Source organism: Macaca mulatta, chromosome 15, assembly GCF_049350105.2.
Source record: "Macaca mulatta isolate MMU2019108-1 chromosome 15, T2T-MMU8v2.0, whole genome shotgun sequence".
NCBI classification, from domain to species: domain Eukaryota; kingdom Metazoa; phylum Chordata; class Mammalia; order Primates; family Cercopithecidae; genus Macaca; species Macaca mulatta.
This window is the reverse complement of record NC_133420.1, coordinates 22,261,053-22,286,651: the sequence shown is the minus strand read 5'-3', so window position 1 is coordinate 22,286,651 and position 25,599 is coordinate 22,261,053. Positions and strand designations below refer to the sequence as shown.

The 25,599-nt window shown below is 43.1% G+C and overlaps 1 protein-coding gene across 9 annotated transcripts in view; it reads right to left on the bottom strand.

The window, feature by feature from the left end:
* MAPKAP1 (MAPK associated protein 1) overlaps positions 1 to 25,599 on the bottom strand; it is a 270,663-nt gene that overhangs the window by 20,585 nt on the left and 224,479 nt on the right. For all 9 annotated transcript variants that reach the window (XM_077967978.1, XM_015116824.3, XM_015116825.3 and 6 more), the window contains 2 exons: positions 25,096 to 25,236; positions 8,873 to 9,010 (listed from right to left, as the gene is read on the bottom strand). In XM_077967978.1, the coding sequence (XP_077824104.1) occupies positions 8,873 to 9,010; positions 25,096 to 25,236 (279 nt within the window). The remainder of the gene's footprint in view (positions 1 to 8,872; positions 9,011 to 25,095; positions 25,237 to 25,599) is intronic.

Genomic DNA, 25,599 nt, shown 5'->3' with positions numbered 1-25,599 from the left:
GGCCTTCCTGGAATCACTATTAAATGTCCTGGATGCTCCACTCTGGTTAGTCAGAACTCTAGTTTATAGTTCCCCAGTAGTTGTGTGCCCAGCCTTGCAAGGTCCCACTGCAGACATGCATAGTTTAGTACACAGTGAAAGATTCAAGGGGCTCTTTCTAGAGCTCTTTCTTCCTTCCATACTCTACACTGCAAATTTCAGTTGATTTAGCCTCCTCCACCTCTTATCTCTGTCTTCCAGCTCAGTGAGACTGTCATACTTTCCTTGGGTTCTCTCTTCCTGCAAAACTCTGGAGAAAAGCTGAGGTGATCATCGGTCTCACCTCTTTTGTTACCTTTCTCTCAGGGATCACAGTCCTGAACTGCATATTTTCTAATGTCCAAAAGTGATTTTTTATATTTTGTTCAGTTTTCTAATCACTTATGATAGAAAGGCTAATCTGGTAGCAGGTACCATGTGTTGGAAGTTGCATATGGAGTCTTGTAAGCAATACACATTTTGATTTTCATGTAACTATGGCTTACTTTTTCCATGTCTAAGAGAATAACTTAAAATCTAAGCTCTCCATTTATTTATTATGAAAACACAATTTGGAGCTTGGCAGGAGGCAAGGGAAAACAGATTATCCCCATCATTTATCCAGCTGAGAAATCTTTCACACAGAATTTTTCAGTAGGGAACAGCCCCTGCCCTTACCCTCTTCTCAATTAGGATCTCTTCTGATATTAAAATCAAGAAAGAATGAACTTGAGAAAATGGTAATCAAAATCTAAGAAAACGCAAATATATACAAATTTTTCATTTTACCTAAGCAATTGTTTGCTACGATGAGTCCATAAAGCCCAAGTCAACAATTAAGTGAAAACTTAATAGCAAAAAGGAGGCTTCTCCCAGGAGGAAAACAAAAGGTGGTACCCTCAAAATGTTTTCTACTCTAACAAACATCCATATTCCAATCAACACAAGCAAATTTTCTTTCTTATTTATTAATACATCCGAGGGAAAAATGAAGAAAATTGACAGAGAATGTAAGAAAACTCACTGAGTATCTCAGCACCAATCAATTTTCCTCATAGACATTCTTACACATTCTGTAAACATACCCATAACGTCCCCTATGAGCAACTCTAGTGCCTGATGACGAACACGGGAGATGTGCTCTTCTTATCAACTGTCCAGGGCCACAGTAGAATCCTCTGACTCCTACATTCAGAGTGCTGACCCTTCCAGGGCCCACTGTATCAAAACACCTTTTTTTCTAGGAACTACAGACAAGTACGTTGGTACCATCTATCATACTCTGAGGGTAAGTAGAAATAGTTTAAGAGTAAGATGTTGGGTTTCCCTTGTCCTACAACTGTGAGTTCTCCACTGTGCCCCCATGCCCCTTTTTGAAGAGCCACACTTGCTCTTGGCTGATTCCAAATTCCAGAGGCACTTTTCAACGCTCACTGTGCCTAGGCAGAATTAGAGAAAGTCATCAAGGCACTGGTGACGACTGGACAGAAGCTGCTGGATTTCTGGAGGATGCAGGGAGTGTAAATAAATAGGCATGCCTAGTGTACAAGTCAGATGTCAGCTCATGATGACCACGTCAGTCAATGGGACACATGTTGGCTTGGCTGAGTTCTCAGAGGCCTGGCCAATGCTATCCAACTCTGGCAAACTGTTCCCTGAAAGCTCAGTGATTTGCGTGTTTAACAGCAGATTGCAGCTTGAGGTTACTGGAAACCAAACTGGGTCAGAGAACCTAAGAAGACAGTTCAACATCAGGTGATGCAAGCTGGCTGTCTGCTTACGGTTTTTCTCCATCTTTATCCTGTGGTGCACTCTAAGTCTTTCCCTCCCACACACTTGGAAAAATTGTGGTGGTCCCCTTGGTTGCCTAAACCCATCTCCCCGGCACTCCCTTGTTTTGGAAGGAGATGAGAAATAAATCAAAATGCACTAAGCAGCACTTCCACAGGCACTCGCCTCCTTCACTGAATGTGCACCTCATCAATCACACTATTGTCTGCTTGAAAGGCGAGCCTTGTAAATGTCATATCCACTCAGGCCCAAGGAGAGGCGCATCCAAATGCAGCAAGGAGTTTTAATTGGATAGTGTAATTAAACTAAAAAACCCCAGCAGACTTCCTTTGACAGGATAGATGAAGACCCCTTTTAATAGGGCTAGGAAACATATCTGTTAAAAGGATGAGGCGCTGCCTGCTCCTGATTGTGCTCCAGAGTACTCTTATGAAAAGGCAATTCAATAACTGGGGCATTAATATGTGAGAGTCCGTTGTGTTCTGTAATCAGGCAGTACTTACTGTATTTGATCTGGAACTTATGAAATAAGTCCTTGTTAGAGAATAAAAACACAACATAACTTGTCCACCTAATGTCTGGAGTGCCTGGATCTCCTGGGAGTGGACAGGGCCTGAGGAAGGGCTGTAGCCTTCCTGGGCTGCAGCTCCAGTTATACTGGGGTATAACTGCAGGTGCCTCACCTACTGGGCCCTCAGTGCACCAGCAGGGCCACCTTTGGGCTGTAGCTCTTTCATCCAAAGGCAAGTAAAGTCATCCTCATTCCTCTTTCACACATTTTGTGAGAGCATCTCAAGAATATGACAAAATTCCTGGTTATCTCCTCCCTTAGGAACTAGAATGCCTATCACATGAGAGAGAGAGAGAGAGTATGAGCGAGTGAGCGAGAGCACACACCCGTGTGTTCTCTGCTAGAACTACCCGTGTCAAATAGGGGGAAAGAAATCAGGTGGCGAGGATCCGATGGATAGGCTGGGGTGTGCCCAGGGTGATTTTAGTAACAAGCATGAATCCTTCCGCCACAGTCTCCCTTCTCTCCTTTGTTGGGGGTGGGCTTGGGGTAGAGGATGCACATACTGGCACATTCTGCCACACAAATACGTGTGAGGCCTGCAGCTCTAAAACAAGTAACAAAATCAGTGAGAACATGTGAAGAAGTTTGTATCTTCACAAGGCTGTCTTACAAGTGGCGCATGACAATCCCTTGCAGCTGGAATGCCAGTTTAGGGAACCCAGCATCTGGGTGGATCAAGACAGCCTCTGAGCTGGGGCTAAGGTGGGATGCAGAGGTGAGATTTCAGACCAGCCCATCTATAGCTTTCCAAAAAACAGCTTTGCTTTGTTTACATAAACTTCGAAGTCAGTTTCCCTGAGCCCTCAGGGTTTGTTTGATGACTGACTGCTTTTACTCTTCATAAAGCCTGTTTGGAGCTGTTTGCAAACCTATGAACATTCTTAATACTGGTCTTTCACTATGGGTTGATGAACCCATTAAAAACATGTAAGTGAATATATGTAATCTAGGAAAACTGGATACTGAATTAAACCATCAAATACCCTTAGTTTAAATGAAAACTACATAAAAGCATTTCAGCCATCAATTTGGCTATCACTTCTAGCCAGTATGAATTCTGCTGGAAAAGCTATTTTCGTGCAGATGTGGAATTCAACGGGAAAGACTGACTCGTGTACCAACATCAATCAAAATGTCGACTTCCCTGGCAGCTCTCAACAGTAAGGCAGGTTCAAAGGTCACAGGATAAAGAAAAAGCCAAGCTCTGGTTCAGCTCTAATATCTCCTCGGTAGAAGTCTTGCAAAAGTACCCCCTTCTGTATTAGCCTTGCTTTCATTAATCTTCTTGCCATCTTCTTTAACTAGTCATGCAGAACCGCTCGATAGCAAGACGTATAATGGGGAAGGCCCTGTGCCTATTACCGCGTTAACATTCTCTTAAGCCCCAGTGCAACAATGGAACGAGAAGGCAAAGGAAATCTGCGACTGCAGGGTGCAGTGCAGGCAATTCAATTACAGCCTGGGCTTACCTATGTCCTTCTGACCTATAAAACACAAGAGGCCTTTGTGTCTAACTGGCTTGGCCATTAAGGTTGCTGAAGATCACAACAATGCTGATCTTTTCTATTTAAGCTAAATCAATGTGGACAAATCATTATTCAGTAGCTTTAATTTAATTAGTAAATTAAATACACTACTTTACAGATCTTGTCAAGTACTTACGAAAAGAAAGATTCATTTAAGTGGTAGGTCACCAATAAGCCCAGCCCATTTAACTCATAGCCTTAACTGAATCTCATCTCAAATATCCAGCAGGTTCCAGTCACTAGGGTTTCTCCTGCAGTTGTGGTTAACTCTTAACCCCAAAGAGTTCCTATCTTGCATCCAAATGGTGTTTTAGACAAAAAGCAAAACAAAACAAAACAAGAAATCCCCTAACATAACCAGCATGAACAGAATCAGATTTCCTTTGAATTATACTATTCCAAGAGAATGTAATCAGGTTACCTCTATTATGTTGCTTCCTTAAGATTTTATATGATCTATACTTAATTGAGATACAGCGCTCTTTTCAGCTATAAAGACGACAGCTACTTTATTAAGGTTTAAATCTGATTTCTTAATGATAGGCTGCTTCCTTTAAAGACTCTAAACCTGCACAACCTTCTTATGAAGAAACCAGATCTGGCATGGCTGAGTCTGATTCTGAAATACAGCCTGAGTGTCTCTGATGGGTACCAGCTTCACAGAAAGGTCCCTTGCTTTTGTTTCAGGGTAGGAATGTGAGGCTAGTGCTTGAAAAGAGAGCCACAGCATTCGAAGCCTGTGTCTAGAACCAGACATGGTGGAGCATGCCTGTATTCCCAGCTACTCGGTGGGTTGAGGCGGGAGGATCACTTAAGCCCAGGAGTTTGAGTCCAGCCTGGGCAACATAGTGAGACCCTGTCTAATTAAAAAAAAAAAAAAAAAAAAAAAAAAAAAAGCCTGTATCTAGATGTATATAAGGATGGAAAATTATTTCCCTAAGAAAATTTAAACATGGTAGTTTCTGATGTGGAAACATTCTCCTCTTGTATGTGTTGTATACATCCTTGACCAGTTATAATAAATTAAAATCAATTCACCTTTTAGGGGCTTATGACATCTTTCAAAATAGCAAAATCTGACAGAGGGAATCACTAATTTGAATAATGGCAGCATGATTTTTTTCTCCTTAAATCTAGAAAGGCAGGATTTATTCTTAATTTGTCAAGGCTTGTGATAGACAGATTTTCTCAAATAACTCTTTTAAGAATCCAAATTTATATGTACAATTTTTTAGGCATGTATCTATTTAGTCATTAAGTTCAAGTCCTTAAACACTCACAGGGACAGAGCAATAAATCTTCCCTCTGAGACCCCAGCCTAAGAGGCAGAAGTCGAGGGGAATGGAAAGAGAGCCACAGAACTGTTGTTTACGAAGCTCGGCTTCTGAGCCTGGGTCTCTCCGGTCCGCAATATGTGTAATTATGTATTTCCCTGCAGCCCCTCAAATGCTCAGTCTCTCTGCCAAGTCAGCTATTCACACACTTTTTGGATATGGCATCAATTAAACTTGAGTTCTATGCTTTATGATGGCCAAATTAATGGTTTGACAGCGGCTTTCTCAATAAACGCTGCACACTGGCCACAGCCGAAGGTTTTAAAAACCATTTCTTTTCTGTTCAAAATTCTGACAAACATGTCTCAAGTAAGACTGGGGACAACTTCATTATCCTCCCTACACTTAATGTCTTTTTGTAAAGAAAGCTGTTTAATAACACATCTGCTCTGTTTTCACAACTAAATTATTCCAGTTGGTCACACGTTCCAGTCTTCGGCAAGACACTTGTGTTACCAGAGATAAAAACATGAAAAAGGAAATATATTGCAGAAATCAAAAACCTTATCTACTTCTAGACTCTCTCTCTTTGCCATAATTCATTCAAGAAGGCCCCAAGAATAATTTTTGATGTAAACTCAGCTACAAACATACATCACTATGCTGATAAAAATCACAGGCTAAACTTATGAAATATAGTGACTTTCATTTCTTTAGTGATGTTAAAATAACTTTTTTCTAAGGTTCAATAGACACAAAAGATAAAAAGGGTTACCATTAATCCTTTAAATAATAAAGAAACAGAAGACACCCCACAGATTAATTCTATGGTCTGAGGATGAACTTGTTAGATTGAGTCACTGAATTAATTTGATGAAGATACTGGAAATCATAAAACACACAGCATCAAGCCGATTCATTTAAAACATCTTTGTTTGGGCACTTTGCAACATAAATTATGTGGAATAACTTTTGGATTCTAAATTCTGGCTTCATTAAGTTCAGTTTTCAGTTAACAAACCTTCAGTGAGGACAACTCCGCAGGCTCTGTGCTAGGGAGCGAGGACACAGAAGCCAGTTCTTGAGTCAGTCAGTTCCGGATGGAGATGGAGATGGAGGTGGAGGTGGGAGGGACGGGTGGGCCGTCAATAGATAAATGCAGAACAAAGGGGTATTCCTAGAGGCATGTGCAAACTCCTGGGGGCAAAGTGAACAGAGAGAGCCTGACACTGGAACTGGGTCTTGAAAAATGAGCAGGCTGAGTACGGGGAGGTGGAAATGTTTGTAAGTTAGAGAGGGGTCAGGTTTGAAAGGCACATTCCAGGCAGTGGGAACAGCACAGAATGCATCGTGTGCAAGTAGTTACAGTGACCACAGCCCAAATGTGAGATGGGAAACTATGGGCTATCAGGCTAGCGTGGTCAGCTGCTTGTCAATATCTGCAAAGGCTATGCTGAACAGTCTGCATTTTATTCTGTAAGCCTATTTCAAATTTTTTTTCTGGCTGAGAGTGGTGGCTCACGTCTGTAATCCCAGGACTTTGGGAGACTGAGGCAGGAGGATGGCCTGAGGCCAGGAGCTCAAGAACAGCCTGGGCAGCATAGCAAGACTGTGTCTACAACTAAGTAGAGTTCCTTTGGTTCAAGGTGAGGCCTTATGCCCAGTCCTCCCCAACCTCCCTCCATACCCTTGAGGTCCCTCTGAGATGCTAGAGTTCTGAGGAACACGGTTTAAAAAGCACTGCCATAGGGGACAGGGACTTAGGCAGTGTTTTACTGATGCAGTGAGCCTCTTTGTTAAGGAAAAAACCTGAATCCTGCATCTAGTTCTTTCCCTAACCTTTCCACTCTAGCTTATCCCTTTATGCAACACAGAAGTGATTACCTTTCATTTCTCAGAGACATGGAGAATTTATAAAATGTTACTTTTCAAAGCATCCTCAGTTCTTGGAGAGAAAGATGCTAGAACAATGACATCTTTATTGGCCGACAAGCTGAAGTGAGCAGGATTAGGAAGAAGATGTTTATCCAAAGGCAGAGGGAATCCAGCAACCTTGAGGCAAGGCCCCCCAGCAGCAGGCACTTTTCTCACAGCCTCTTGCAGAGTCGGAGGCCTCACTGGGATGACAGGAATGGCAGGAAGGGAGTGGAATGGCCTTCCTCCTTCCCCTGTGTCCCTCTATGTTCTCCCTTTTTGCCAAGCTGTAGGCAAATGAGTTGAACACGTAGTCCAGCAGAGTTTGACAAAAAATTAAACACCCACCCATAAATGAAGCAATGTGGCATGTGCCCAGTCTATCAGCCCCCTTTAGGCTCCTGCTTAGTCAGTGTTATCTCAAAAACTTGAATCGTATTATAAACACTTGCTGGCCTTTATATTTCTCATTGTTCCTTTTGAGTAAGTAATTCCTTATAACATCTGTTCTCGAATTTAGTGAATGTTGGACACAGGGAATTAATAAAAATTAGATGTTCAGTCTGTACTCCAAGTTACTGAATCACAGTCTACTAGGGTGAGCCCTAGGTAAGTAACTGCATTTTAAACAGGCTTTGCAGATAATGCTTGTCTGTGCCAGACTTTTAGAACCATTATCTTTTTTGTTTTGAGATGAGTCTCGCTCTGTCGCCCAGGCTGGGGTGCAGTGGCCGGATCTCAGCTCACTGCAAGCTCCGCCTCCCGGGTTCACGCCATTCTCCTGCCTCAGCCTCCCGAGTAGCTGGGACTACAGGCGCCCGCCACCTCGCCCGGCTAGTTTTTTGTATTTTTTTAGTAGAGACGGGGTTTCACCGTGTTAGCCAGGATGGTCTCGATCTCCTGACCTTGCGATCTGCCCGTCTCGGCCTCCCAAAGTGCTGGGATTACAGGCTTGAGCCACCGCGCCCGGCCAGAACCATTATCTTACAGTGTTCTCTAGGTAACTAACGAACCCTTACATAGTTTAAAATTTTTTTCTTTCACAGAGGAATTTCAGTGTGATCTATGTGCCCTTTCTGCCCCTTGACAGGACTGGAGTCCTAAAAATGATTAAGTGATTAATCTAAATGCTACACCCAATTACTTAACTGCAAAAGTATAATATGCCAAAATACATAACTGGACTGTATCTACTTTGATTATTTAAGCAGAGGAATGCCAGCCCAACAGTGATCTCTTCTGTAGGACCAGGCAAGAGTTTAATTATGAGCTAGTAGGTCATGCAGCTGCCAATAATCTGGGGTGTGCTGACACTTCCGGCATGATGGATATATCTAAATCTAGGCGTTCGCCGCCTTGGGAAATCCCCAGCTTCCCTCCATCTCACAAGGAAGGAAGGCAGATCCAGGTCTGACTGGTCAAGTCCCCCAAATGGTAAAGGGAAGGGAGCACAAAGTAAAATGAGGGCTCTGGTGAGTGCAAATTCCCAGCAGAAATCTGGCCCTGTGCCCCCAGCTCCCAGGGCTGGGCTGCTGAGGTCAGGAGGTGGGCTGCGAGGTTCTCTGCTGCCATCAAGACCGAACAGGATGGGGGCACGTGTCAGGCTCTAGGCACCATAATACAATCCCGTTTGATTAAAAGAAATTTCTGGTAATGAATTAAAACAGACCCAAGGAAAAAAGGACACGGTGGCAATATATCCTCCTGGCACCCAGCACACAGAAGGGAAGAGAGGGAAAGAGAGAAAGGAGACATAAATAAAAGGGACTACTCACTGGGGCTTTTTTCTTCAGCAAGGTCACAGGCACAGAGCAGATCAGAATCGATTGAGATGGGTTTCTGCTTAATCCAAAACTTAGTGCTGGCTTTCTGATTCGTAACAGGGTCTATCTCTACTTTGTCTCCAGAGATACCTGTAAGCCAAGGGGAGGACAAAAAAGAAACCACAAGAAGTAGAAGGTGTAAGTGACTGCAGGGCAATCATTTGACCTGTTTTATAAATCTGAAATTGCACGAACATGAGCTCTTTCTTAGGGCTTTGGGGAATGCCACGGGCTTCCTGAGACAAACATACGGACACTCCAAATGGCACACAGAAGTTGCACAGTCTGGTTTCCTGGGTGGGTGAGTTGAGGGTGGGGGAACCTCCCCAAACTATATGAGAAGGTATTAAGAAACAAGCCTTCTTAGATATAACATGGATCCAACACAGAGAGGCTGTGTATAGCCATACATTATCTCTATATTGTAAAGAAATAACTATCAGGTTTATTTAAAAAACAGTTTTGATTGATGCTCTGAGTTGTTGTTCTCATTTAAGAAGATCTGGGGTGGACAGATACATCTGTAACATCCCTATGTTTAAATAGCTAAGTTACCAATGAACAGCTTCTGATCTGAAACAACCTTATACACTACAAATACGGGAATAAAATAACTCTTCCTTTCTGTGACACTAAATAATTGCCCAACCTATATTTAAGGGAAGTCACGAGAGGATTAAAAGGTCCCTTACATAAAACCTTTCAAGTTCAAGTCTTGGAGCCTGGCTTCGGGCTGCAGAGGTCAGTGCCCCCCTGCTGAGGGACAGACTTGGCACTGGGTGTGAGCTTTACGCAACAAAGACTTTATAACAGGAATCCAGAATGCTCAATACTGGCACTTCAGATTTCATTTTTAGAGCTTAGAAGACAACACGTTGTACAGTGACTGGGAATAAAGGTGTTTGCAGAACAAAGGAAATGCCAGGTATGGGAGGGGCCCTGGAATAAGTGTGGAAATGCACAGGAACCGCTTTTCCGGTACTACAGAGGAGGACATGCTCAGCCCGACACACACCATCTAGGCTAGATGTGCTCTTTTTCGTCTTTCGTTGAAAATTAAGGAATCTGTTCATGAAGTGAGACAAAAACCTTTAACATGCCTTCTACAGTGGGCCCCATATGGAACCTTAAAAGTAATTAATTTTTAGGCCACAGTTTAAAGGTCAGGGTCAAAGTGAAAAAAAGCAAAATGAAGATATAAGAAATAATTAAAATAACCAAATGTACATAGTAAAACGGAAAAGACATAGTTAACATATTTCATCCTACGAATCACACTCAAATTTGTGAACAAAATGTGAGAAAACTCAGTAAGCCAAAAGCAGCAGCAGATAAAAGAAACCAATTAACCTCCCCCCAAAATAAAACACACACACATACACCCCAACCACAGTCTGACAGCAAATTTAAAATTGAAAAAACAAATACAAACAAAATCCTAGTGATGAGGTCTGCTACACGCTTCATTCATTTATATTTTATTTATGAATAAATAAATCCCAAATACCAGCTAGACAAAGGCAGGAGACTGTGCAGAGACTCCCGTCGAGGCTCCTCCGCTGCCTCCAGGGGAGACAATGCAGAGATGGCTGCTGTACCCTGGTCAGTGTGTGTGGTCTTTGGTAAAGATGAACAATTGGTATTTTTTACTAATCGAATGCTGGAATTTGTCGTTAGACCTATTTCAGGAACACCATATTTCAATTAGGCATAATGTCGTAAGTCCAGCTGACTCTGGACGTTCAGGTCTAGATAATTTCAGGAGGGTGAGAATGTATCAGGAGACCAATTTTATTACATTTCAGTTAAAATAGATTACGACTACCCAGTTACACGCTTGCCTCCAATTTGGTCATTAATTGTTAAAGATCTGGACATTTCTATAGTTCCCTGAAAGAAATACCGAAGCCATGGTTGTCGGTTGTGTGTGTGTGTGTGTATGTATGTGTGTTCCCCTTCTACTTCTTATTTTGACATTTATAAAAGTCAAAATGAGCAGAGCAGAATAAATGTGCATATCTCTTATGTGAAAATAAACCATGCTCCACATCCTTTTCTCAGAAAGAATGGGGAAAAAAAATCATCACCAGAGACATGGTTTTAAAATTTTGTTCTATGGCCCTGCAATTCTTGAAGCCGTAGTCAGTCAATACTGTTAATGTACCTTGTTAATTTGATAGGATTTGTCAGGTAACTCCACTGGAAAATTATATAAAACTGTTCCAGATGAAAAGATGATAGTGACATGAATTAAAGTGATAGAACAATAGTGGAATATAAACCAGAAATGACACCCAAAGTGGCTGTTGATTTATTGCTGTACTGAGTTTGGTTCTGGGCTCCCATGTATATTAGTGCTACAAATCTGGGTCCATTTAGCAGAGGGATGCTCATACATACATCACCAGCTCCTGCTCCAAGCCAAGGTCACTCCCCATTGCATCAATCTTTTCAACAGAGCCTACTTCACAAAGCAGGACTTTTGTAACCATCTCAGATGTAACAGACTCTCGTCCTCTTTCATCTTTCTTTTATCATGTAAAGTACACTTTAACTTCTATTATTTTTATCTGCAAATTGTTACCGTATAGTTCATCCATTACCAGCAGTATCTCTGCATCAATTGCCTAAGCTCTGCACAGCCACAGTACACTTTCCCAATGCCGCCCTTTCCTGGGGTTATTGTACAGTTACTGTTCACAGAGGGGAACCCCAAGACCAGGGCTTGGGGATGAAGATGTGGGAGATGAAAGCAATAGGTTCAAGATGGGCAGACAGGTGGAATATCATTTCAACAATTGGTGTGTTCCAAAAAAGTTGCATGTGAATCAGATTTTTTTCTGAATCGAATCACATTTTCCCACTGACTTCTAGTTCCAGAGCTACTTTATCTTCATTTTAGATTGATCTGTAATTGGCAGGGGCTCCCAACACTTTAGTTTTAAGTTTCTCTGCCCTGTAGGCTTTCAGTCAAGTAGTTAATGATCTGTAAAACACTTGCCTGCCTAGAGGAGTCACTATTTAAAGGAACCTGTAGGGGAATCTTTCCTGATGGGAAAAATCCTTTTGTACATTAAATAATCTTACCCTCTTAATACCTGTGTAAGTCTCAGCTTCTTAAGGCAGCGCAGGCAGCACCGCAGCACCCTATCTGCTCCTGCTACCACACGGCAGCCCTCAGCCTGAGGCAGTCCACGGGAGGATCCCTCTTCCTGAGCACCCCCAGGAAGAGAACACACCCACTGCAGAAGAGAGAGAGGAGGCCTAGAATCCAGCCTGGAGGCAAACAGAGGCCTCTCTGTCCTTAGCTTCAGAGCCCTTGGTAGTCTTCCTGGTTACAAGGAGGAGTTAGCTTGGTGGAGGGGAGATCAGTGAGGAGGCAGGTGACACAGCCCAGGCCAGGGGCAGGGACATTTGTGGCTGGGGTGCAATGGGGATGAGCATATTAAAGACAAAAGCACTAGGAGTAGGCAAATGACTGCGAGCACGGTGTGAGGGAGAAGGGAGTCAGAGAGGTTCCTGGGGCATTGCCGCGGTGATGAGGGGTGGGGGAAGAGGTTGTGGAAGCCTGGCTAGTGGGGTCACAAGTGTGGAGGTTGGGTAGTACCCCACTTGTCACTGCCACTTCTCTATGCTAAAGGGAGGGAGTGGGTTGCAGGCAGAAGCAGCACTGTCTCCCTGTGACAGCAGAGCACCGGGAGAAGAAGGCTGCTGCACGCATGGTCCCTGCGGCTCAGACTCCTTAAGGCAAAAAAGGCCTAGGTAAAGAGCAAAGGTGCAACCCTGGTGTGCTCACTGCTGTTTCTGCTTCAGCTGGCTCGGGCACCAGGAATCATTCAGTACAATTTTCTCCTTAGGCCCAACAGGCATGATGCTAGTTATACACACCATTCACTGAGCACTTCCAGTATTAACATAACAGCTAACATTAACTGCCATCAACAATGTGCCAGCATGGTTAGAAATCTACTGTGTACACGGACTCAAATATCTTAATAACCTCATGAAGTCGGCTACTATGTTCATCCTACTCTACTGAAAAGGAAACAGAAACACAGGGAGGTTAAGTAACTTGCCCAAGATCACCCAGCTGGTAAGTGGCAAAGCTGCAATTTGAACTCAGGAAGTCTGGTTCCAGAATGTGCCCCTCAGCCACTACACTATTCTGCAAGAACTGTGCCAAATGTTTCACATAACATATCCCAGGAGAGGGGAAGGTACTTGCCTAGGTCAGGGAGCATCTAAGTGGAACAGCCACTGTTCAAACCCAGAGCTACCTGGGTCTCAAGTCCTGGTTCTTTCTGCTGCTCTGCACAGCCTCAGCCATGAGTCAGAAGATGTATTAATAATAAGGAGTTCTGCCCAAGCAGTTCCCCATCTCCTCTCAATTTTCACCAAGGAACAAATAAATGTTCACAAATGCCAATAAATGCACACATCTATTTTTTGTTCATACATGGCAAATTGGAGCATGAAATCCAATCAATATTCTTTCTGACCACCGAGCACAGTTTTGATATCCTCAGCTAAAGTTTTTGCGTAAAGTCATTTAAGGAATGGCGGAGGCACTCCTTACAGTGTCACGTATGCACTGTTTTAAGTAATTCAAATTATAAATCTATTTCCAAGGAAATAAGAGAAACTGGCTTTTGTTACATTCACATTTCTCCAACTTAAGTGGCCAATAATAGAGGAATGATTGATCCAACAATGACGAAATACAACATAACCATGAAAAGTTTTGACTCAAAAAATCCTTATAACACAATAGTAAGTGAAAAGGACAGGAAAAACATTTATAAAAAAAGATATCAAAAGGATGTGCTCCAAAAACTGGTACCAGTGGTCAACTCTGGTTAGTAGAATTATATCCTTTCCTTTTCTATATTTTTTCCAAAATAAACATTTCACCAAAAATAAAAACAAACATCACTTTAAAAGCTGACACTTTTTGATTTCCACTTCAGAATTCAGTATCCTTTCTTGACTGTTAAAATGTGAGGAAGGATAAGTATGCTGAAGTCTTGAAATGGTGAAGTGATCCTTAATGAAAGAATGCTTCCTTCTAGCAGTTCTTTAGCAGAACTTTTTTTTTTTTAAGTAGAATTTCTCTAGCAGAACTTCTAGCAGTTTAGTGGTATGCCAGGGGCTGTGCTGCTGGGAAGGGCTCATGAGCTACACTACACCCAACCTGCTGCCCCTCTCAGAAGCGGAGCCCGGCAGGCTTCTTTCCAGTTCTGGCAGGTGCGGAAAAAGAGAACACGGGGGCTGGCTGGGCACAGCCAGGGTCAGCCCCTTCTCCTGGAAACAAGGGAGGCAGTTTGTCTCCCTTACCAGCTCTCTCCCCTAACCACTTATCCACAGCCATCCGTCATGACCTTTTCATGCTCCCACTTCTGACAGCTTCCAGATACAGTGAGTCAAACTTCACTGGAAGCAAACTATCACACCAACTGTCAAAGGCAGAAAACATTGCCTGATTGCTGTCCTACATCAACGCCAGCATATAAATCCTTCCTTAACAAGACAGCTCAAAATAAACAAAAACGCAACTCTAATGTGTATACAGCTCTCTGGGGAAACTATTTGTGCAAGCCTTTAGAGTTATCACAAGGAGACCCTTGTCTGCTTTAACTAACCAAGATTTCCATAAAAGGAGATTAGCACTGTGTAGCATCTTTTTCTAACACAGACTGAGCGCCCACTCTAGGTAGCCCCCACACTAGGTCCTTTTGTGTACAGCGGCTTATTGAGAGCTTAGAATACCTCTAATCAGCAAGGCACTATTATCCCACCTTACATTTGAAGGCAGCACTAGAGGGGGCTTAGGGATAGGAACCCTGGAGTCAGAAAGTCCTCTGTTCAAATGTCAGCTTTCCTACTTCCTAACTACGTGACTTCGGAAAAATTTCTATGAAACGGAGATGATAATAATAGATACCTCATGTGCTTGTTGTGAGGATTAGGTGAAATAAGGCATGACAAGGACTTGGCATTGTGCCTGTTACACAGCTAGCGACGAATATTACTCCTTCTAACGATTATTATCAGAAGTCAGGCACTGGGTTAAGGATGTGACACAGACTCAGTGATGAGGGTCGAGTCTGGGGAGCTCAGGGAGCCACAAGAGGGAGGTGAATAAAGGACCTGCCCGGCCCTAGGATTGGAGGCGAGAAGAATCTTCCCTGGGACCTTCTCTGCATTCCAGCCTTGGGAGCACCAGGATCCAGCTGGGGAGACCAGTGCCTTCATCCCCACAAATCCCCCCAGTAACCTCCCACCACCAAGTGTCATTGGGCATTTCTCTTCCCCACAACCTCCAAGAGTTCAATTCGAATCAGGAAGAATGTTCTCAGACCTGGAGTTGTGGAAACTTTTGTGCTAGGGAATCCTCATCCTACCGGGTCTCCAGGCCACCAATTGGGAGGCCCTGATTGTGCTGGCACATCCCCACTGGTGTTATCCTGGGCAAAGTCACTGCTCCCTTGGAGAGCCTGAGAATCCTCCTTTGTAAAATGGGGGTAACAACAGTACCAACTCCCTGGGTGTCATGAGATGGAATGGCATAAGTACATAAAAACTTAGCACACATTGGCACGTAAGAGCTCAATTATCACTCAGATTTTTATTAAGGATGACCCCCAGAAAGATGAAATGGTATACTAGCCTATGGTGAATCAAATTAGTAAACTGGAGAGCTTGGTGGTTCAAGTCCAGGTCTAGCTGTCTGGTGAGTTCTGACTCGCCAGCTGTTTCCTATTGTCCCAGAGGAGACTGCTTGAGTCTTGGGAGGTACAACCTGCCCTATGGTACTCTTAAAATACCACCTTAAAAAAGCTAAAACACCACTTTGGCAAACATTAAGGCATTTAGCATTCCATGTCTTAGTGTATTTCCTGTTATTGTTTATTTGCTTAGACATCATAAGCTGTGGTTCATTCATTAATTTCCTACAGCTTTGAATCTAAGGCTACAAACGTCCCACTGCTGTTAAATCCTGGAGCAGCTTTTTATACAATTCTTCACTCCTCTTGTCTTCAGGTTACCTAGAGCCTATGAAAGCCTGGAAAAGCCCCTAGGGAGTGACACTGAACAACTCTTCGCCAGAGTGGATTTTGCTGAATATACACAGCCAATCGATAGCATCCACAGAGCAGTCAGGGAAGTCTTTGAAACTTGTCTGAATTTACACACAAGATCAGACACACAGGCTGTTTGGGCTTAATGAGACCTTAGAGATCACCTAGTCTGGGGTTTTCATTCTCCATATGAAGAAATTGAGGCTCAGGGCTGGGACATGACTTGTCTGATGTCACCCATTAATGACAGAGCCATAACCATAATTCATCTCCCCATACTACCAGGCCAGGGCTTAAACAGACCAGCTCACCCGCCATGCAGGAGTACTGCGTATTCACACACTGATCAAATGCATTACAACAAAAAAGCGCTCTCTCCAGCAATTTAAGGCACCCCAAATAGATGACAAAACCATATTTCAGGTCATAACTAAAATGAAACCCAGTAGAGCTTTACTTTCTTGAGATCAAGTGGGAGTTCTAGGCCCCAGGATCACTGGTTTCATTCAAAGGACTAACCATTCTGAAATGGTTTGGAACCACAGCTAAAAGCTGCCAATTCCAATATGTGGTCAGTAAGAGACTCAGTGACAAGTCCAAGCATACCTGACTAGACTGTTAGGCTTGGCATGCAAACCAAGGAGTGGACTGGACACGAACGAACACAGAGCAGCAGTCAGCACAGGACACAGCACCAGGGCAGAACTTATGAAATGAGACCTGGTACTGTTTAATCCCAGAAAGACCTGACCTTGGATGCATGCTAAGTTCTCTCTGCAGAGAAGGCATTTACAAAGATTCTGCACTACGACAGTTAGATCACCACACTAAATACTCTGTCAGTAAATGGATACCTCAGGAGAGCCTATGAAGTCAGCTAGGAAGCAGTAGGCCCTAAGAGAATTTACAGTATCACTTGTAGAGTGGGGAAAACCTGATCGTCCCCATGTTCAGGCCCTGCTGCGCTGTTGGAGCTCAGGTGCCAAAGATGAGGAAGTGATCAAAGGAGCACAGAACTCTGGATGAACTCTCATGAATCTGACTCCCATTAATTCCATCACGCCAGTGCTTCTCAACTTCTTCCAATTCTCAATTCTTTCTCAGCCATCTGAGGAACCTGACACATTGTCATTAATAACCCTGGACTACTCCACAGGAATTCTCAAAAGGGTGGCTCTGGGAGCAGGGAGCCAGAGGAAGATATGCCTCAGAAAAAGCCCCCAGTGTTTCCAATATTCCCAGTTAGGTGATTTTTCCCTAAGCCAATCACTACATTTAGTGCGAAAGTGGTAACGGAGCTTTCTGGAGGCAGACTTGATAGCATGCATCCTCTGCCTCATCACTTCATTAGTATAAGTCAATTCCAAAGTTTGGTTCAGGAAATGCTGTCACAATAGGGATGGAACAATCATTTAATATTAGAATTGCCATCTTCAAATTACTCAATGGACCCAGGGATTTCTGAGTTAAATGTGACCCACGCCTCCTTCTGATCGTGTCTTGGAATGGAGAGGGGTACCTCCTTAGCGTTCAACGGGGAAGTGAAATGGAAACGTGGAAGATCAATCCACTTCCTAAGAACATACACATTCAGATTATGTGATTACTTGAACTGTACTCCACAGGTACCTCACTGGAAACTAACAAGGAAAAATATCTTATTCATGCGGCCACCCAGAACCATGTTTAGCCTGAGAGTGAGCCTGAGGAGTGAGGCAGTCCAGGTCACTGCTGCTGCTTTCACTCACTCTTGTGCTATTACCGTGTTTCTTAAGCTTGCATGTTGTATTCTCAAAAATAACACTGTAATAAAGTCTTCCTTTGAGTGCCGGCCTGTGGTTATTGACTAGTGGGTTAAATAATAACTGCAGTAGGAAAGATAAGGCAGGGAAGACAAGAAATGGCAAATATGCTGCCTCTCATCATGCTCAGGCCCAGGGCAGACATTTTTAATCAATCACAGAGTTTCTTTATGTTGCCCTCAGACACAGCTAGAGATGCTGCCTCAGCATAATGCTCTGGGCAGCCGTTATAAACTTGACTGGAGCCAGTTTATGAGATGAAACCTTTTTGCCTTCTCTAGGACATGTGGTATTGCCCTTGATATTCTGATAACTACCATAATCACAAGTCTTATGATTATACATAATGGATAGTTTTATGAAAAGGTAATGGAAGTAACCATGGAACCTTTTGGTAGAAGTCATTTTCTATCATTTATCTATAAATCCTATACAGACTCTGTATACCCTACACAGAATTATTTTATTAGGTTATAGATGCGATGCTGATAAGATGGAATTCATGGTATCTTACGTGTTCAGTAACAAATCCCTTCGGTGACATGGGAAGGGTCTACCCTGATAAATGAGGCAAACGAACCAAGTAAGTCCAAGTAGTGCAAATATCAAATCACTTCTCAGCGTGAGACTGCATCAGAAAAACCAGGTTGACCTGCCCAGTCAGTAAGAACAAACTTGGACAGAGAGATAAGGGGTAAGCAAGTCCTTTCAATACTGTGAGTTTGTGTCCCCCAAACACCACAATCTAGGGGAGATACTGAGCCAGCAGGCCTGGGATGAGGCCAGGGACGGGGTGACTCTGACACATGTTCAGGGTCAGACCCACTGCTCCGAGGTGCTCTGCATGTAAGAGGTGTTCACTGTGGGGATGTCTTGGTCCTCTCTGCCATGGTTCTCGTATTTGTTTCTGTGCATTCCCTTGGCTGGTGCATTATAATTTAGCTTCTGCCAGTCAGCCAACAAATACTTATTGATAATATACTATGGGTTTCCTAGATTGTGGCTGCATTCACCGCTTGACCTATTCCGTTTCAATGTTCCCCTAACTTACTTCCTCCTACCAGCCTTGGCCCATTTGGGTAGCACATATCTCAGTGTGCGACCTCCCTCAAGCGGTCAGGCACACAGGATCAGGTACATGGGAGATCAAGTTAATGGAAATAACCTCAACTTGGTAGAATCTCAAGTAAGGTCTACACTTGAAGGACATCTGTACTTTTTAGGACCGACAGAGGGAAAGCAGACAATATGAAATATTCCAAGAATGTTTTAGAGAAATACAGGAATGGTTTGGAATGATGACTTTGGTAAGATTCTGGGCTGGCAGAGCAGGAATGGCAAAGAGATTTCAATTTAAGAACTACCTTCAATTGACTGGTAGGGGTTGCTTATAGGACTGTGTTGGAACGGATTCTGAGGTGGCTGATGAACAACATCTAAAGGAAAGAGGAGAAGGGTATCACAGTACATGGACATCCATCTCCAGATACTAGGGGTGGGAGAAGAGCAAGAATATGCACAAGTTTAGGAACTGGCCAACTAGAAGTAATCACTTCCTTTGTGCAGTTGAGTTATTTTTTCTTTATATATATATATTTGAGACAGGGTCTTGCTTTGTTACTCAGGCTGGAGTACAATGGCACGATCCTAGCTCAATGCAGCTTTGAACTCCTGGGTTCAAGGGATCCTCCTGCCTCAGCCTCCTAAGTAGCTAAGACCACAGGTATGCATCACCACACCCAGCTAAAGTTTTTAAATGTTTTGTAGAGACAGGGTTTTGTCATTTTGTCCAGACTGGTCTTGAATTCCTGGCCTCTAGCAATCCTCCCACTTTGGCCTCCCAAAGTGCTGGGATTACAGATGTGAGCCATCCTGCCTGGGCTGGGGGTGAATTATTAGTGATACCTGTGGACTGGCACCTGTGGTATGCGATTGGATCTGGCATATGGGACTGGGTTTCTGCCTCAGTTCTCCTGGAACTCTCCGTATATCTGATGCCTGAGGTGTGGGAGAATTAGCACTAAGTAATAGCTATGTACCTCTCAACACAGTGGTTTACATAAACCACGTTCTTCCAAACTCCTCCAAGCCTCAGTTTTCTCAGTCATGAAGTGGGAACAACAATATCAATGTGCTGTGTGGATTAAATGAGGTTATCACGGAGAAAGCTCTTGGTGTATTGTAAGTTGTCATAGTTCCACAGAGAATTAGCACAATGATTTGCACCCAAGTCATAGTAGTTAGGCTCAAGACTCAGCCTCAGACAGTCTTGGATTCTTAATCCAGCTTGATGATTTACTAGATTTTTCCTACTCCCCAGTTTCATCATATAAAAAATGGTGACAAAATCAGTACTATCTAATAATAGTGCTTTGATTTCAGGTGCCAGTGCATGCAAAGAGAATGATTAGCAAAGTGCGTGGCACACAGTAAGCACTTGATAATAACTGCTTTGTAAAAATTCTATTTCTTATTACAGTTATTTTAAAAGATGAGAACTGTGTCATATGTTTCATTAAAGGAGTTTTTCGGCCATAGAAAAGCCTGGTGGAGGCCAGGCACGGTGGCTCACGCCTGTAATCCTAGCACTTTGGGAGGCCATGGTGGGTGGATCACCTGAGGTCAAGAGTTCGAGACCAGCCTGACCAACATAGTGAAACCCCGTCTCTACTAAAAACACAAAAATTAGCTGAGTGTGGTGGTGCATGCCTATAATCCCAGCTACTTGGGAGGCTGAGGCAGGAGAATTGCTTGAACCCGGGAGGCGGAGGTTGCAGTGAGCCGAGACTGCACCATTGCACTCCAGCCTGGGCAACAAGAGCGAAACTCCATCTCAGAAAAAAAAAACAAAAAACAAAAAAAAGTCTGGTGGAAAATTGATTTAAGTTTGGGTCTTGCAGGTCAAAATTTGAGCCTCTCATCCCGACTTTCTCAGAAACAAATGGAACAGTGACCACTACCACCCCATCAGAAGACAAGCAACTGTGGTGGCACTGCAGAGCCAGGGGATTCCAATCCTCAGCTGCGGCTCTTACTACCGCTAATTCAGCGTGGACAAGTGGTTTTCTGTGGAATCAGTAGGGAGGCTGGGCAAATGCCACACACACTCACTTTCCACTTAAAAGATGTTGCCACAGGGACCAAGTGAAATCTCTCTTCTGATTGACACAGGATGGACAGGTGGAGGCGACCATCCATCAGTGTCAGGAAGGACCTGAAGAACCTGGCTAGTCAGGTGAAATAAAATAAATTATTTACCCATCTCAGAATCCAGCTGCTCACTTGAATACTCATACAGGGTGTGCTGTTTGCCTCCCTACTCTTGGCAGTAGAATGTTTCAGGAAGAAAGAATTTCTGGATTGCTAGGTGTGGGTTTTGTTGCTGTCAGAATGTGACAGTGACACCTGCTTTGTAAGGAGGGAGAGAGGGTCTTCAATTACATACCTGTGTAATCTACGTAGGATGGGAAAATGGGTTTATTCAGTGCATGATATAATACTCATGGGCAGTTTGTCTGATTGTCACAAAATTCCTTAGGACTAATTAATGAAATTTCTGGTTATAATGATAAAGACCGAACTTTGATGACAGAAACAAATGTTTTGACATCATCTCTTTTAGAAGCCCCTCTGAGATGCGACTTTACACCAGAGGGCGCCATGTGTGCCACTGGAAGCGTTCAGAAGCGATGCCCCAGCCTCCAGTCGCCTCACTTCTAACAACCAGGGAGATACTTGTATGACTGTCATCATTCATGTCTACCTGACAAGTCTCCATTGTGGTCACAAGTGGAACTTTGCCAGGAGAGCCACCCCATAATCTAAGTGATCTGGTTTAATACTTTCAAGATGGTGGACCTGGAGAGAAGGCAATAGGCAAAATAAATAATAATGACAATGATAAAACACTACGGGAAGCTACCACTTAGAATATGCTTCTATAGGCCAGACACTTTCATAGACTGTTAAAAGGTAAATATTATTATCCCCATTTCACACATGGCAAAAACTAAGATTGAAAAGGGAAAAGACTCGTCCAGGTGACACTGCAGGTAAGTGGCAAGGCTGGGATTCGAACTCAGTGCTGACTGACTGCAGAGCTTGGGCTCCTCCCACAGAGCCTTTTGTGGACTTTTCCCTTTGAAATAATTTACAAGTCAGGCTCTAATGTATTAAAGTTTGTCTTTTTTGCCTTTGGAAAAAAGTGGGGAAAGAAGCCCATGATCTTGGTTATGATTCCAAGACGGCGCTGTTCACAATGGGGAATGAGCAGGGATGGATCTGCTCATGATGCTCACCTGGGACCTTGCTTTGGCGCTGTGTCTTGACCACAGTTGGGATACTTATTGGACTTCTTTTTTTCCTTTGAGACAGAGCCTAACACTGTTGCCCAGGCTGGAGTGTAATGGCGTGATGACAGCTCACTGCAGCCTTGATCTCCCAGGCTCAAGCAATCCTCCCACCTTAGCCTCCTGAGTAGCTGGGACTACAGGCAGGCACCACCACACCTGGCTATTTTTGTATTTTTTGTAGAGATGGAGTCTCACCATGTTGCCCAGGCTGGTCCTGAACTCCTGAGCTCAAGTGATCGGCCCACCTTTGTCACCCAAAGTGCTGGGATTACAGATGTGAGCCACGGCACCCAGCCTACTTATTGGCTTCTTAAAAGTAGGCCCATTCAGAAAAAGCAGACCCTTTGCTATTGGGCAAGTACTGCAGCTAAACACAAACTGGATGTTTGAGTGGCATTCTTACTTTCACAAACTGAAAGTGTGGCCAGGTGTGGTGGATCATGTGAGGTCAGGAGTTCGAGACCAGCCTGGCCAACATGGTGAAACCCCGTTTCTACTAAAAATACAAAAAAATTAGCTGGGCATCATGGGCGCCTGTAATCCCAGCTACTAGGGAGGCTGATGCAGGAGAATTGCTTGAACCCAGGAGGCAGGGGCTGCAGTGAGCCAAGATCATGTCACTGCACTCTAGCCTGGGCAACAAAGGCAAAACTCTGTCAAAAAAAAAAGAAAAAAAAAAAGAACAAAGAAAGAAAGTGTACATACAGAAAAAGTGCACAAATCATGAGTATATATACCATGAATCAGCACCCAGATCAGGAAGCAGACCCTTTCCAGCTTCCCAGAAGCCCCTCTCCAGCCACTACTACCATCCTACCCCTGGAATAACCAGTATCATTACTTCCTACATAAGATTATTTCCTTGTATTTGTGAATGTCATATAAATGGAATCATATAGTATGTACTCTTTTATTTATTTTTGAAAACTGACTTCTTTATCAGTCTTACGTTCATTTCTGAAATACAGTAGGAAAAATATCCCCAGGAGGAACACTGAACGACTTTATGATTTACGAATCAACACTAAATAAGCAATTTTACCACTTTAAATATTTAAGGTTTTTGTGAGGAAGAAGAGCTACAGTAAGTCCTCACTTACTGTCATTCATAGGTTCTTGGAAACTTCAACTTTAAGTGAAATGATGTACATCATTTTATTCAATGTTGTTTTGTTATAATGTTGATAAGGGAAAAAAATCAGTTTTGTTATATGTCATTTCACTTAAAGTTCCAGTTTCCAAGAATCTATTGAGGACATTAGTTGAGGACTTAATGCAGAGGGGAAAAAAAGGTGGTGTCTGTTTTGGTTCGAAGTTACTGAGTGCTGCCTCATCTGATCAGCCTGCTAGAATCACCATCATCTTAGCAGCTAATGCTCACTAGGCACCTGCTAGAGGCCAGGCGCCTTTCTAAGTTCTCTGCACGTGCTGCGGCATTTCATCCTCATAGTTAAAAAATTATCTTTATTTTTACAGATAAGGACACTGGGGCTCTGCTCCATTTGCCAGTGGTGCTACAGCTAATAAATCAGCAAGGTTTGCACCTGGGCCTCCGACTCCAGAGTGCGCCCTCTGAGCGCTGCACTCTACTGTCTCCCAACTAACAGCTCTCACATAGGGAAGTTTACAACCGCAGGCCCCGTACTCAGTGCTTTACATGTCGGATTTCACTTGTTCCCTATAGCAACCCTCAGTCATTGGTACTACTGATATTCCCATTCAAGCAGGATAGAATTGAGGCTCAGAAAGATTAAGATACTTGCTTAAGGTTACATGGCTGTCTATTGATAGAGCATTTAACAAATTTAAGCCATTTGTGATTCTCTTGCCCATCTCTTAATCACTAAGTTGGGTAGGAACATGTGAGGAGATTTTTGAGGCCTCTCATGAGTTATCCAGGTTCAAACTAATGCCAACATTGGACAATATTTTATTATGACAAACATACAAAGCATTTGTGAGAAACATGAAATAAATGAACCTTGGAGTTAAAAGGAGACGTAGGAAGGGGTGGTGTGGCAGAGACAGGGTGCAGCTCAGCTCCCTGACTGGGTGAGCCTGGCATGACTACCCATTCTTCCTCTCCCTTGGCCATTATATGAGAGACCCGTTATTAGGGAGCAGGTGCACCTGAGTTGGTTGGACCAGGGTTTGCTCCTGGCACCACCACCTACCCACTGTGTGAGTTGGGCATGAGACTTGACTGCTCTGTACCTCATTTACCCCCCCTGTTAGAAAGGGACAGTAAGAATACCCCACCTTTTAGGTAGTTAAGTAGTACATGTAAAGTAGTACATGTAAAGTTAAGTAGTACATGTAAAGTCACTTAACACAGTGACTAATACATAGCAGATACCTATAAAAGGCAGCCATGATGATGATGATGATGATGTATTAATAGTATGTTGCTTACTATGACACTTTTCCTATTTCTGTTCGGTTTAAGTCAAAACAGAAATTTAGCACATAATTAGAACAAATTAATCCCAAATATTAGTTGAAAGTTCCAAATTATATGATGAAGATCCAAATATACCTTCTGAGATCATTAAAAAGCTTCCTGAATAAAGGCCTGAATGAATAAGCAATGAGTTAGCTGAGTAAGAATAGGCAGGTGGCACCGTCACAAAGCAGTTCTAAGGATAGCAGGCAAGAGAATTACAGAATGAAAAGAATTATGGAACTTCATTGAAGTCAATCAGTTTGAAAAGAGTCTCAAGTTAGTTCTACTTCGAATCTTCTGCTTCATAAAAAAGAAGACAAGACAGAGCACTCAAGTGGGAAAAAGGATGTACTTCAAATTTCATTGTTTAAACATTTTCTCAGAAAACAAATTACCTTTAGTCATTCAGGTCACATAAAAGTTGTATGTTGTTTCTTTCCCCATTTCTACATTGACTGCTGACATGACAAGCCAGCTCATCATCTGCTCACGCACTTACCTAGCTGTACGTCGGTTGTGAATCGCAGTCTGTGGATCATGCTGACTTTGAATGACTTGTAATGGTGGCTGCTAAGCATATCTTGTACTGTGGCTATGTCAATTTGTGAATCCTCCTCAAAAACCCCGTCTGCCCTTGAACCTGGGGAGGAAAAGGCAGTTTAACACATAAAGATACATGAGGCTTGGCAAATGGTGTCTGCTTAAAATGCTTTGGGATAAATTAAAATAATATGGGTTATTTAATTTGGAGAAGAAAAGGCTGAGTGATGACTTAATAATGCCATTCCAGTAAACAGAGAATGGTAACATATTAATCACTCAACAATTAATTCCACAAACACTATGGCAGGTCCTTGGCTGGGCAGCAGGGATACAAGGATAGAAAAATTCCTGCTTGCTCTCAGCAGGAAGCTCAGTCCACAAGAGTGAGTCAAAACCACAAAAGCATGGGTGGTGTTAGCCGTATCACACTTCTTGTTTTTTTTCAAATGTGATTTTCCTA